This window comes from Chiloscyllium punctatum, chromosome 25 (assembly GCF_047496795.1).
Source record: "Chiloscyllium punctatum isolate Juve2018m chromosome 25, sChiPun1.3, whole genome shotgun sequence".
Classification (NCBI taxonomy): Eukaryota; Metazoa; Chordata; class Chondrichthyes; order Orectolobiformes; family Hemiscylliidae; genus Chiloscyllium; species Chiloscyllium punctatum.
In genome coordinates, this window is record NC_092763.1 from 32,802,505 (window position 1) to 32,815,179 (window position 12,675).

At 40.4% G+C, this 12,675-nt stretch overlaps 1 protein-coding gene across 3 annotated transcripts in view; it reads left to right on the forward strand.

The window, feature by feature from the left end:
- The first annotated feature begins 4 nt into the window (after nt 1-4).
- cstf2 (cleavage stimulation factor, 3' pre-RNA, subunit 2) overlaps nt 5-12,675 on the forward strand; it is a 68,447-nt gene continuing 55,776 nt past the window's right edge. For all 3 annotated transcript variants that reach the window (XM_072594962.1, XM_072594964.1, XM_072594963.1), the window contains exons 1-4: nt 5-112; nt 1,632-1,710; nt 7,348-7,517; nt 10,533-10,669. In XM_072594962.1, the coding sequence (XP_072451063.1) occupies nt 58-112; nt 1,632-1,710; nt 7,348-7,517; nt 10,533-10,669 (441 nt within the window). In that variant the 5' untranslated portion in view covers nt 5-57. The remainder of the gene's footprint in view (nt 113-1,631; nt 1,711-7,347; nt 7,518-10,532; nt 10,670-12,675) is intronic.

The following is a 12,675-nucleotide window of genomic DNA, read 5'->3' on the forward strand; positions in this document are numbered from 1 at the left end:
AGGGTTTGCGGGTCGGTTTCCGGCCTGTTGCCGGAAGCAGCGCAGTGTGCCGTAGCAATGGCCAACTTGGTCCGGGACCCGGCCATTGATCGCTCACTGCGCTCCGTATTCGGTAAGGGGACTTCGGCGAGAGCTTCTTGGATACAGTAGTGGGATGAGGGGGACGTACCGCGGTGGTAGGGATGACAGACTGGGTCATGAGCTGCTGGAGGAAGGTTAAGGAGAGACTGATGCTCCATGTCAGTTGGAGAGTGGGACTGAGAGCAGCTGCAGCAGGGAATGTGCCTGGCAACCAGGGTCACTGTAAACGTGGGGGTGGGGGAGGGAAATACACGGCCAGGAAGCGTAATAATTGTGCCCCGGCAAATTAGGCACCCTAAGAATCTGGAAGCAGGTGCTGTTGGGAGTGAACGAAATGTTTAGGATTAAAACAAAGAGTTGCAAATGTTGAATATTTGCAGATACAGCATCCTTTCAGAGAGAAAAGATGATTGAAATTTTCACTTTAATCAGTCTAGAGAATTAACGGACAACTGTCTCCAGACCTTTTTTTTAAACTCCCACCTTTTTTACCAAGCAGTTTTTGCCTTCCATTGTCAACCTTATGTACAATTCCTGTATTGAATATTGGATGCCAATTAGTTGATAAAGTTGTACTCAGTTATCCCCCAACTTAGAAATATGGAGGCCATTTAGCATTCCCAATACTGACTTGACCAAAAAAGTAAATATTAGATTAGATTACTTACAGTGTGGAAACAGGCTCTTTGGTCCAACAAGTCCACACCGACCCGCTGAAGCGCAACCCACCCAGACCCATTCCCCTACATTTACTCCATCACCTAACACTATGGGCAATTTAGCATGACCAATTCACCTAACATTTTTAGACTGTGGGAGGAAACCGGAGCAAATGAGTATGGATTAGGGATTTACCTCCTTCAACTCTGTTCTAGCTACTGGATTCCTTTACACACTAATCATTATGAAGAGCAGATTCTCTTTAGTATGCAAGATGTATATTCATTTAGTAGAGATTGCATTTAAGTTCACTTCATTTACTCCTGTTTTGAAAGGTCCATTAGTGGGCGGCACGGTGGCACAGTGGTTAGCACTGCTGCCTCGCAGCGCCGGAGACCCGGGTTCAATTCCCGCCTCAGACGACTGACTGTGTGGAGTTTGCACGTTCTCCCCGTGTCTGCGTGGGTTTCCTCCGGGTGCTCCGGTTTCCTCCCACAGTCCAAAGATGTGCAGGTTAGGTGAATTGGCCATGCTAAATTGCCCGTAGTGTTAGGTAAGGGGTAGATGTAGATGTAGGGGTATGGGTGGGTTACGCTTCGGCGGGCCGGTGTGGACTTGTTGGGCCGGAGGGCCTGTTTCCACACTGTAAGTAATCTAATCTAATCTAATTATTAATGAGGTTTTTGGGACTGACCATTCATGAAAATCCTCTGTGCTAGTTCCGTCAATTTGTTTTTCCTTTACTTGCTTCAGTTACAATTTAAATATAAACTGAATAACTCATAACTTCTGTAGAGTAATAAATGCACTAAACTCAAAATTGTATTTTTGAAGTGAATGTTGATTCCCAAACTGGTTTGAAATTCTATTATGCCTCTTCTCATTTATAGTGGGAAATATTCCATATGAAGCTACAGAAGAACAATTGAAGGATATTTTCTCTGAAGTTGGTCCAGTGTTGAGTTTCAGGTATTTTGTGTGTGACAATGAATAGTCAGCTCCAGCTGCATTTTGGACAGTATACAAGTGCAATACTTTGGAAGGTTAGCTGGCATGACTCATGCCATTGGAGGTTTTACCTTTTGAGGCTTTTTAACCTCTTCCCTTCCCCAAGTTCAAAACAAGTCTCCTTTTACTGTTAAGAAAAGGGACAATAATTGAATTTATATATTACTTCTCACAACCACCAGACATTGAAGTTCTTTCCAGCCAATGAAGTTGCAAAACTCACAAAGTTAAAGCTCAATTTGTATTTACACGGGGGATTCCCAGATCTCTTCTGTTTTTTCAAAAAACAGTGAGAGCAAACTGGAGTAGCACAAATTTTGTATCTGGAAATATTTGGATATTGTTTCCTCACTGTTTACTTGCAACAAATTGCAGAGGTCAGGGATTGTTGGTGCACATATGTTGGACCACAGACTATTTATGTCATAGAATGGTTTGGTATCTCCGACAGTATTCTGTGAACTAAAAATCTTGTCAATCTGTTATGTTCACAATAGTATAGGAAAGCACTTTAACTTATATAGTGTCACATCGTTAAGATGTCGAAAAATGCTTATTTGCCCTTCAAGTGCATTCACATATTCCATAGACCAATGCCGTGCTGGCTCAAACAATGAATCCAGAAAATGGAACATTATGATATAATGGTTCAGAGTTCAACATTGGATAACTGAGTCTTTTTAATATTTTTTGGTGGGGGGGATTTGTTCAGATATTTATTTTGCCTGGCACTGTCCCTCTTACTGGAGACTTGTTGAAATCTGGATTCCTGCAATTCTGAACAGTATTAAAATTTCTAGCTTCTAGTTATACCTTTTACCTAAAGATACAGAAAAATCTAGTTTCATCAAAATAATGATTGTTATGTTATTTATATTTACAGTATATTTAAATCAGATTTAAAATAAAAATCCTTGTGGGCTGACCTGAATAGAATGACTTAACTGGAATTTTTTCAGTCAGACATTGCAGCTGAAGTAAACTTGGCTGCATTAAACATTTAATTGCAAGTTATGAGATAAGTATGCTTTCATTAAAATACCCCTCAAACTGTTAAATATTATGACACATCAAGATGTACGACAACAAAATTAATGTAAAGTTTCTTATTAGCGGGTAACTAATTAAAGACACAACAAACGTACAGTGATGTGCAAGAGATATTTTGAAGGTTTCCAGAAAATAGTTGACTATGTAATAAGTTTAACCTAATTAGGAAATATGAAAAGCAGGAAATGTGAAATACTTGTAATGAAGGTTTGTAATTGCCAGCTTGGTTTGGTTATTGCCCTTTCACTTATGAAAAAATTTTGATCATTGGCTCAACACCAAATAGAACACAAAACCAAGGTTGATTGTTTTGAGGAATACTGAGTGTTTACATCAATTTTCCGATGAGAGTTAACAAAAAGCATCACACACATGCTTTGATGAATAACAAGGATTTCTTGGAAAGCAGCAGTTGTGTTTTCTTGCTGTCTGATCAGCATTTATTTTTCAGTGACCATTGTCTAAAACAGACAGATCATTCATCTCATTTAATGTTTGCAGGACTTTGGTCTCTGCAAATTGTTTACCATATTTACTGACATTGGTGACTTTTTCTCATGTGTGGGGCTTGGGCATCGCTGACTGGTCAGCATTTACTGCTTGTCCCTAGTTGACCTTGACAAGGTTGTAATGAGCTGCCTTCTTAAACCACTGCAGCCCATGTGCTGAAAGGATGACCACAATGCCCTTAAGGAGAGAAATCCAAGGTTTTCAATCAGTAGCAGTAAAGGAATGGAGGTATATTTCCAAATCAGAATGGTGAGTGTTTTGGAAAAAAACTCATAGGTGGTGGTGTTCCCATGTATCATCTGTCCTCCCTGTTCTGGATGGAAGTGGATGTGGGTTTGAAAGGATCTTTGGTGAATTTCTGCAGTGCATCCTGAAAATAGTGAAAAGTGCCAGTGTCAGTGGAGAAAGTTGATGCTTGCCATTGTGGTCGTAGTCAAATGGGCTTCTTTCCTTGATGGTGTTGCATTGCTTCCATCCAAGTAAGTTGGGAGTATTCCATCACACTCCTGACTTGAGCCTTGTGGATGATGGACGGCTATATTGAGTTAGAATGTGAGTTACTTACCACCCTGTTCCTAGTGTCTGACCTGTTCTTGTAGCCACTCTGCTTATGTGGCGAGTCCAGTTCAGTTTCTGGTCAATGGTAACCCTCAGTGGGGAATTCAGTAATGGTAACATCATTGAGTGTCAAGGGATAGTCATTAGATTGTCTTTTATTGGAAGTGGTCATTATCTGCCATTTGTGTGGCACAGATGTTACTTGCCACTTGTCCAGGTTTGGATATTGTCCAGATCTTCTTGTATTTGAACATGGTCTGCTTCAGTATCTGACAAGTTGTGAACGATGCTAATCATTGTGCAGTCGTTGGCGAGCATCCCCATTTCTGATCTTCTGATGAAAGGAAGGTCATTGATGAAGCAGCTGAAGATGGTTGGGCCTAGGGCACTACCCTAAGTAAATCTTGCAGGGATGTTCTGGAGCTATGATGACTGACTCCAACGAACTCAGCTATCTTTCTGTATGCCCGGTATGACTCCCAACAACTGGAGAGTTTTGCACCTTGATTCTGTTTGAGTCCAGTTTTACGAGTGCTCCATGAAGCGATACTTGGTTGAAATGAAGTCTTGACTTCAAGGGCTGTCACTCTCCCCTTACCTCTGGAATTTGGTGCTTTTGTTCATATTTGAACCATGACTGTAACAAGGCCAAGAGCTGAGTGTGTATGTGGAATCCAACTGGAGTGTCACTGAGCAGGTTATTGCTGAACAGATGCTGCTTGACAGCACTGTTGATGGCACCTTCCATCATAATTGGCTGGGTTAGATTTCTCCTGCTTTTCGTGTACAGGACATACCTGGGCAAATTTCCTCATTGTCAGGTAAATGCCAGTGTTGTAACTGTACCGGAAGAACTTGGCTAGGGCAGCGGCAAAGTCTGGAGCACACCTTCAGTACAATTGTCAGAATGTTGTCAGTGCAGTATCCACACCTCCAACTGTTTCTTGGTATCATTTGGAATCAAATTGGCTGAAAACTGGCATCTGTGATGCTGGGGACCACTTGAGGGGGCTGAGATGGATCATCCATTTGTCACTACCTGAAGATTGCTGCGAATGCGTTAGCCTTAACTTAGGCACTGTTGTGTTGGGCTCTTCGACTATGGGGATATTTGTGAACCTGCCGCCTCCAGCGATTTCTTTAATTGTTCACTATTTACAATTGGCTGTGTCATGACTGCAGACTGTAGATCTGACCCATTGGTTGTGGGATCATTTAGCTTTGTCTGTCACTTGCTGCTAATGCTGCATGGTATTAATGTCTCATTTTTAGGTATGCCTAGTGCTGCCCCTAGCTGCCCTCCTGCACACATTATTGAACCAAGGTTGATCCCCTGGCTTGATAATAATTATTTAGTGGGGGATATGCTGGACCCCTAAGGTTGTCTAAGGTTGTAGATTGTACTGGAGTACAATTCTGCTGCTGTTGATGGTCCGCAGCACCTCATCATAGAATTGTAGAATCCCTACAGTGTGGGAAGAGGCTATTTGGCCGATTGAGTCTGCACCATCTGAAGAGCATTCCACACCGATCCAGCCCCCTACCCTATTCCCATAACTCCACATTTACCATGGCTAATCCACCTAACCTACACATCCCAGGACTCTATGGACAATTTAGCATGGTCAATCCACCTAACCTGTACATCTTTGGACTGTGGGATGAAACTGGAGTACCTGGCAGAAACTTCATGCAGTCACCCAAGGCTGGAATTGAACCAGGTTACCTAGTGCTATGAGGCAACAGTGCTAACCACTGAGCCACTGTGCTGTCATGGATGGCCATTCTTCAGTTACTAGATCTGCTCAAAGTCTGTCCCATTTAGCACTGTGATAGGACCACACAACATGATGGATGGGAATTGTCAATGTGAAGGTGGGACTTCGTCTCCACAAGGACTGTGCAGTGGTACCTTTACTGATACTCTCATGGCCAGATTGGAAAGGATGAGGACAACTATGTTTTTCTGTCTTGTTGGTTCCCTCACCACCTGCTGCTGAGCCAGTCCTAGTGGTGGACATTGAAATCCCCCACCCAGATACATTTTGTACTCTTGCCACCCTTAATGCTTCCTCAATGTTCAACATGGAGGAGTATTGATTCATTAGTTGAGGGAGGATGGTATATGGTTTAAAAAAGAGGTTTCCTTGCCCATGTTTAACCTGAAGCCATGAGTTTCATGGTTTCCTAAGTCATGTTGAGGACTCCTTGGGCCACACTCTCCCGACTGTATGCTACTATGCCGGCACCTCTGGGGGTTTGTCTTGCCGGTGAGACGAGACATACCAGGGATGGTGATGGTAGTGTCTGAGACATTCTCTGTCCACCATGCTTCCCTGAGTATGACTTTGTCAGGCTGTTGCTTGACTAGCCTGAGTCAACGCTCCCAGTTTGGCACTTGTCCCCAGATGTTAGTAAGGAGGACTTTGCAGGTTGACAGTGCTGTCATTGTCTTTCTGATGCCTAGGTTGTTGCTGGGTGGTTCGTCAGTTTAATTTCTTGAACGTCATGGCGATTAACACAACTGAGTGGCTTTTTTGGTCATTTCAAAGGGCAGTTGAAAGTCATCAATGTTGCTGTGGGTCTGGATTTGGATTGGATTGGACCAAGTGAGGATAGCAGATTTGCTTCCCTGAAGGTCATGAGTGAGCCAGATGGGATTTTCTGACAAAAGTTAGTAGTTTCATGATCATTGTGGGTTCTTAATTCCGGATATTTTTGTTGAATTCAAATTCCACCATATGCCGTGGCAGGATTCAAACCTGGGTCCCCAGAACGTTAGCTAAATTTTTGGATTGATAGTCTAGTGATAATCCCGCTAGGACCCGTCACCTCCCTGACTTTCCCTCACTTCACCTCCCTTGAAAAGGACTTTTCTTTCCTCTTGCTGAAGGGCATTACTGAAGCAGCCAAGACTTTACATTAGTTGGAGACTTTTGTGATAATTTTCAATAGAGACAATGCACAAATGATCAAATCTATTGAATTGAGGTACATAAATTGACACACTGGGATTTGGACTCATTAATTCTACAGTGTTAGTCAAGTTCCACTTCCTCTGCACTCCTGTTATCATTATATGTTTACAGTTCTGAGGAGAGAAATATTCGTAGGGCAAATCACATTCCTTTATATTTGGCCAAGTTGACTTTTAGAACGAGTGACCAAGCAATTCTACATGTCTTTGTAAAATTGTTAGTGTATTTAACAATTTGAAACAAACTTTTCAAATCTTTGGTTAACATAATTAAAGGTAGTTTACACTTCCAAGTACAGTAATGCGTGTATCACATTTACATTACAATATAAAGGATAGTAGGTTACATTTCAAATATAATATTTTGAACTTGTGTCATACCGATAAGAGATACCCTGTGTTCTTCAAAACCCCTGTGTTAGATTCACCTTCCTTTGTTCCTCATTTTAGTTGTTAAACCTTAGTGTAAAACTGCCTGCTAATTTTGTTAACTCTCGTTGTAGACTTGTGTATGACAGAGAAACTGGGAAACCCAAAGGTTATGGCTTCTGTGAGTACCAGGATCAAGAGACTGCACTCAGTGCCATGCGCAATCTCAATGGGAGGGAATTTAATGGAAGAGCGTTGCGTGTGGACAATGCTGCTAGTGAAAAGAATAAGGAAGAGCTCAAGAGTAAGTATAAATCTCTGACACATCAGTTTATTGCAAAATTAAACCTATTGATGGTATACTTTTGGATTTTGCAACTTTATGGAAGGCACATTGTGCTTTCCATCGTACTGTCCCTCATACTTGGTTTTGAAAGCCGACATGAGAATTTTTGTGTTGTAAATAAACTGACAATTTGTAATGTGAATATTATACATGGGTGATAGTCAGTTCAATTATGTTTGTGAAGATTTGTATGTACAATCCATTTCTTGCTGCCATTTTCAGGCTTGATTAAGTGTTTGCGTTGTTTGTCCAAATGCAGTGATTTAATAATTAGCTACAAATGATTCAGAGAAAATCTAAAAGTTTGGCTTGGAAAATTTTTGTAAATCGAACAGCCTTATTTATTGAGGTTTGTTTCTGATTATCAGCAAAGTGGGAATATTAAAGCAATATATTTTTGAGCTGTCTTGTATAGCTGACTTTGTGAAGTCAGGAGAAAACAATTAGTGTCTTTATCAATTGTACTGTTTTACTAATTTGCATAATAAGATATCTTAAACTCCCATGATTTCACAGATTTCACCTAAGCGGGGGAACTAACTGATTTATTTCTGGTTATAGAGCAGTATGAAGTATAAGCAGTTTGGGTGGCCTCTACCATTATTTAAGTCTATAGTTTTAGGGTGAAATGTGCTTTTAAATATATTTTCCCAATACAATTAATCATCCTATTTACAGCATATGGCATTGCGATGCTTGTGGATGCTAAAGATTTCCAATGTTTAATTTTGGCTGACTGTCATACTGAAAATAAAACTGAGGTGTTAGATACTTAGTCTACTAATAAGGTATAGAATAGCTATTTGGAAGAATAGAATTATTACCTAACAATATTTGCAGCCAGCAGAAATGGTAACTAAAATCTACTCTGGAAATATACATTTTTTTTGTGTGTGGTGGTGGTTTAAAACAACCATTTTGCATCTTAAATATGTATTACAGACTTTATTCAAGCCTATATTGGAGATTACTTGATAAAATGTCCTCCACGATCTATTACCTGAAACGTAGTCAGCATGATAATTTATAATCTGGATTCTCATAGTTCATTACAATGTTTTTAATGGTTCACTTGTCATTGACTGCATTAGAATTATATCGGACATCTTAATTAATAATTAAAGCAATACCAGTCTTTCAGAAGTGCCTTTCATGTTCTTTTTGTGAAGCAGTGTTATTACTGTGTACCATTACATCCATCCTCTCTGCTGCCTTATCACCTTAAAGATGTTATTCATCCTAATAAAGTCTTTCAGTTTTGAATCTGTGTTCTTTGCCAGGCTCCCACAAAATTAGTTCCATGTACCATTATAGCTAGAATATTGGCTATATTCCCCTTCATGATTTGAGAAAATGATCATGTGCTACATTTGTATATTCTTGTATACAATTAGTATAAATATTTAAATATTAACTGTAATCAATGCTTCACTTAATTGTACAATTATTAGTTTAAATATATCAGGAAGGACTTGTAGTTCTGACTTTCTTCCAGGAGGTGTCCCTTTTGTTCACAATAAAACAGTTTCCATGGTCAAACCTAGCCTGTCATGAACCAAACCTTGTGTCCTGTTATGTTTTTGACAGGGTAATTTATGCCAGCTTTAACAAATGAACTCCTCATGTCAGAAATCATATCAGATTCTTTCCACGTGTTCCCGTCTGTTTTGTATGGCAGACAGTGCATACCAGTATATACAGGTTAAAAATGCTGGTTGGCTGTACAGGACATTGGTGAGGCACTTTTAGAATACCGCATACAATTCTGATCACTTTTTTGATATGGGAAGGATGCAGTTAAACTTGAGAGGGTACATAACAGAGATGCAAGGATGTTGCTGGGACTTGAGAATTTGAGTTATAAGGAGAAGCTGTATAGGTTGTGGCTTTTTTCCCCTAGTGTGTTGAAGGGTGACCTTATAGAGGGTTATGAAATCATGAGCGGCATGGATAGAGTGAATAGCCAAGGTTTTTTCTCCTAGGGTGGGGAGTCCAAAATTTAGAGGGCACAGCGTTCAGGTGAGGAGGGAAAAGATTTTAAAAGGGACCTGAGGGGTAACTTACTCATACAGAAGGTAGTGCATGAATAGGACGAACTGCCAGAGGAAATGGTGTAGGCACGTACAACATCAGTATTTAAAAAAACATCCGGAAGGGTTAGGGAGATATGAGCTAAATGCTAACAAATGTCAGATTGGGATGTCTGGTCATTGTGGATGAGCTGGACCGAAGGATCTGTTTCCGTGCTGTATGACTGTATGGCTAGCTATTGAGAAATAGTTTTGTGCTGCAGAAGTATTCGGCTTAACAGTTATGTTCAGTTCTTGGTATATTTTCAAAATAAGATATTGTATGTAGTTTGACATAGGGCTGACATTGGAAATCTTCCAAACCAGTAGTGTGTAAGGGAAGTTTGAGTATTTCTTTCCCGCTATTTCCAACCACTGATGTTGCAGAATATGGACTTGCAGAATTGTTGTATATGAATGGCACTTGTTCAGTCTCAGATCTTCTGTCATCATTGAACAGTACAAATGGATGCCCAGTTTGACATACCTTTTGAAAAGTGTTGCCTATCAACCGTGACCAAAGATCCGTAAATGGAAATAATGCTAATGAACAAGTTGTCACACTTTGTCCCAGTCTTAAATGTTCACAAAATAATGTAACTGTGCTGTTCAATTTTGAGCTAAAGCCAAGTCTTTGTATCCTGAATTTTAGACCATTTTTCTTTCTCCAGTTTGTTTGTGTGAGTGGCCATCTTCCATTTTTACATGAGTTATTTTAGACTAAAAACATATGTTCCTACAGTACAAGATTGTAGGATTAGAAGCATTGCAATCTTGACTAGTAATTTTAAGTATGTTGTACACCAGATCAGTAAATATTATACTGTCAAACTATCGGAGGCAATGCAGTAGCATTATAGTCTTTTGATAATGTAATGTAACATTATTTCTAATCCTTTTGCAGATCTTGGTACAGCAGGCCCTGTCATGGAGTCTCCTTATGGTGATCCAGTCTCTCCAGAAGATGCTCCAGAGTCCATCAGTCGTGCTGTAGCCAGCCTTCCACCTGAGCAAATGTTCGAACTCATGAAGCAAATGAAGGTTTCCTTTCCTTCCTCTCTTGCTGTCTTTAACTATGAAGTGGTTAGTTAGTATTCAAGAAGAAAACAACGGTTTTCTCTTGGATTGAACAAAATTTAAAAGTAGAGCTCATTTGCTGGGATGGATTCAACTGCATTTATCTTTCCATAACTGCAGTCAATTGGAAGTGAATAGCAGGGAGATGTTGAAGTGGTTTCTGTTGTGCCTTTTGCAAAGGTGCTGGAAAATTGCCTCTTGATCACAAACTCAACAATGCTCATCTCTGCCACCATGGACATATAAGTTTTAAAGACTTAAAATGACTTAGTTTAAAATGACTTAGTTTAACACAGACAATCTGAAGGATTATTATACTATGTGCACATAAGGATAAATGAGGTCAGATGTCCAAAATCTTTGTTAGGGAAGTAGGTATTAAAAAGTGTTGATAAGACTATGCTGAAGTGAAATGGGGAAGAATGAGTACTTGAGTTTGTGTAGAAGTAGGAATTCAGTGCATGGGGAAGGGAGAAGAGGTCCTGTAAATAAAATTTAATTCAAAAATTTAAATTTGCTGAATGAGGATTTCAGTGAAATGTGGGCAGTGGGGGTGTTCCTTTGTGAACAATTGTTACTAGGAACTGTTTCAAAGTTGGGAAATTTTGGCAAGAATACATTTTTGAAGAGAGCTGGCAGAAGAAAAATAAATTTAAAATAAATAGTAGAAAAGTAAGATTAATGTATGGCAGGGCGTTTTTCAAAGTTGAAAATCCATCTTGTGGCATGTGGGGTGTTCATTTCTTGTGACTCCAACAGGCACATGTAGGAATATCATCATTTGCGCAAGATTCAAGTTTTGTAACTTGATCAATGTCAGGCAAAGAACTACGTGGATCACGCATTTATGGAAGTGCACACACTGCAGGGTAGGGGCATGTAGGCAGATAGGGAATGGGTGACTGCGTATGTGGTCATATATATACATAAAACATAGAACATTACAGCGCAGTACAGGTCCTTCAGCCCTCGATGTTGCGCTGACCTGTCATACCAATCTGAAGCCCATCTAACCTACACTATTCCGTGTATGCTGGAATGTTGCCACCCTATTGCAAGGGTCAAGATGTCACATAGTGGATGCAGGACATTCTCTGGGAGATGGTGGGTGGTCAATCAGAAGTTTCAGGTGATGTTGGTGCCAGTGATTCAAGTAGGATGTGGTCCTGCGGTCAGGATTTAGGGAGCTAGGTAGAAAACTGGCAAAAAAAACCCTAAATGTAGTAAACTCCAGTGCCACAAGTAGGTGTGTACCGAAGTAGAAGACAACAGATGAGTAGCTGGAAAGATGGTGAAGGATTCAAGTCTTTACGTTCCTGGGTCATTAGGGCAGTCTATGGGGAAGGTGGCACCTGCACAAATTGGACTGGTCACAACTGAACAGAGCCAGGACTAGTTTCCTTGCAGGGTCTTTTGCTCATGCTATTTTGTGCGGCGGGTCTAAGAGAGAGGTGTGGGATCCATGGAGTATTTTAGCTTTATTTATTTGCAGCATGTGGCTGTCACTGGCCAGGCCAGCATTTATGACCCAGATGGCAGTTACATTTCAACCACATTGGCTCTGTGTGTTGAGTCATGTATAAGCCAGATCAGGTAGGGTTGGCAGATTCCTTCCCTAAATGACCTGCTCGGTTTTTCTGACAATCGACAATGGTTTCATAGTCGTCATTAGACTACTAATTCCAGATATTTATTGAATTTATTTGAGAATGAGAGGGTAAGATACAAGGTGATTTGCAAAAGAAGCAAATGTGGTGAGAAAAACATGTTTTCACATGGCCAATAGGTAGAGTTTGGAACATACTACCCGGAAGTTTAGTGAGAGCAGATGCATAAGGGAATCACTGTTTAAATACAAATTATATTGAAGTCTTCAGAAGGCAGGAGAGCCCATGCAGATGTGATTGGCCGAATGGCCTCCTTAAAAGAGGAATACGAGGTAGAGAGATGGAGAGGTATAGGGAGGGTAG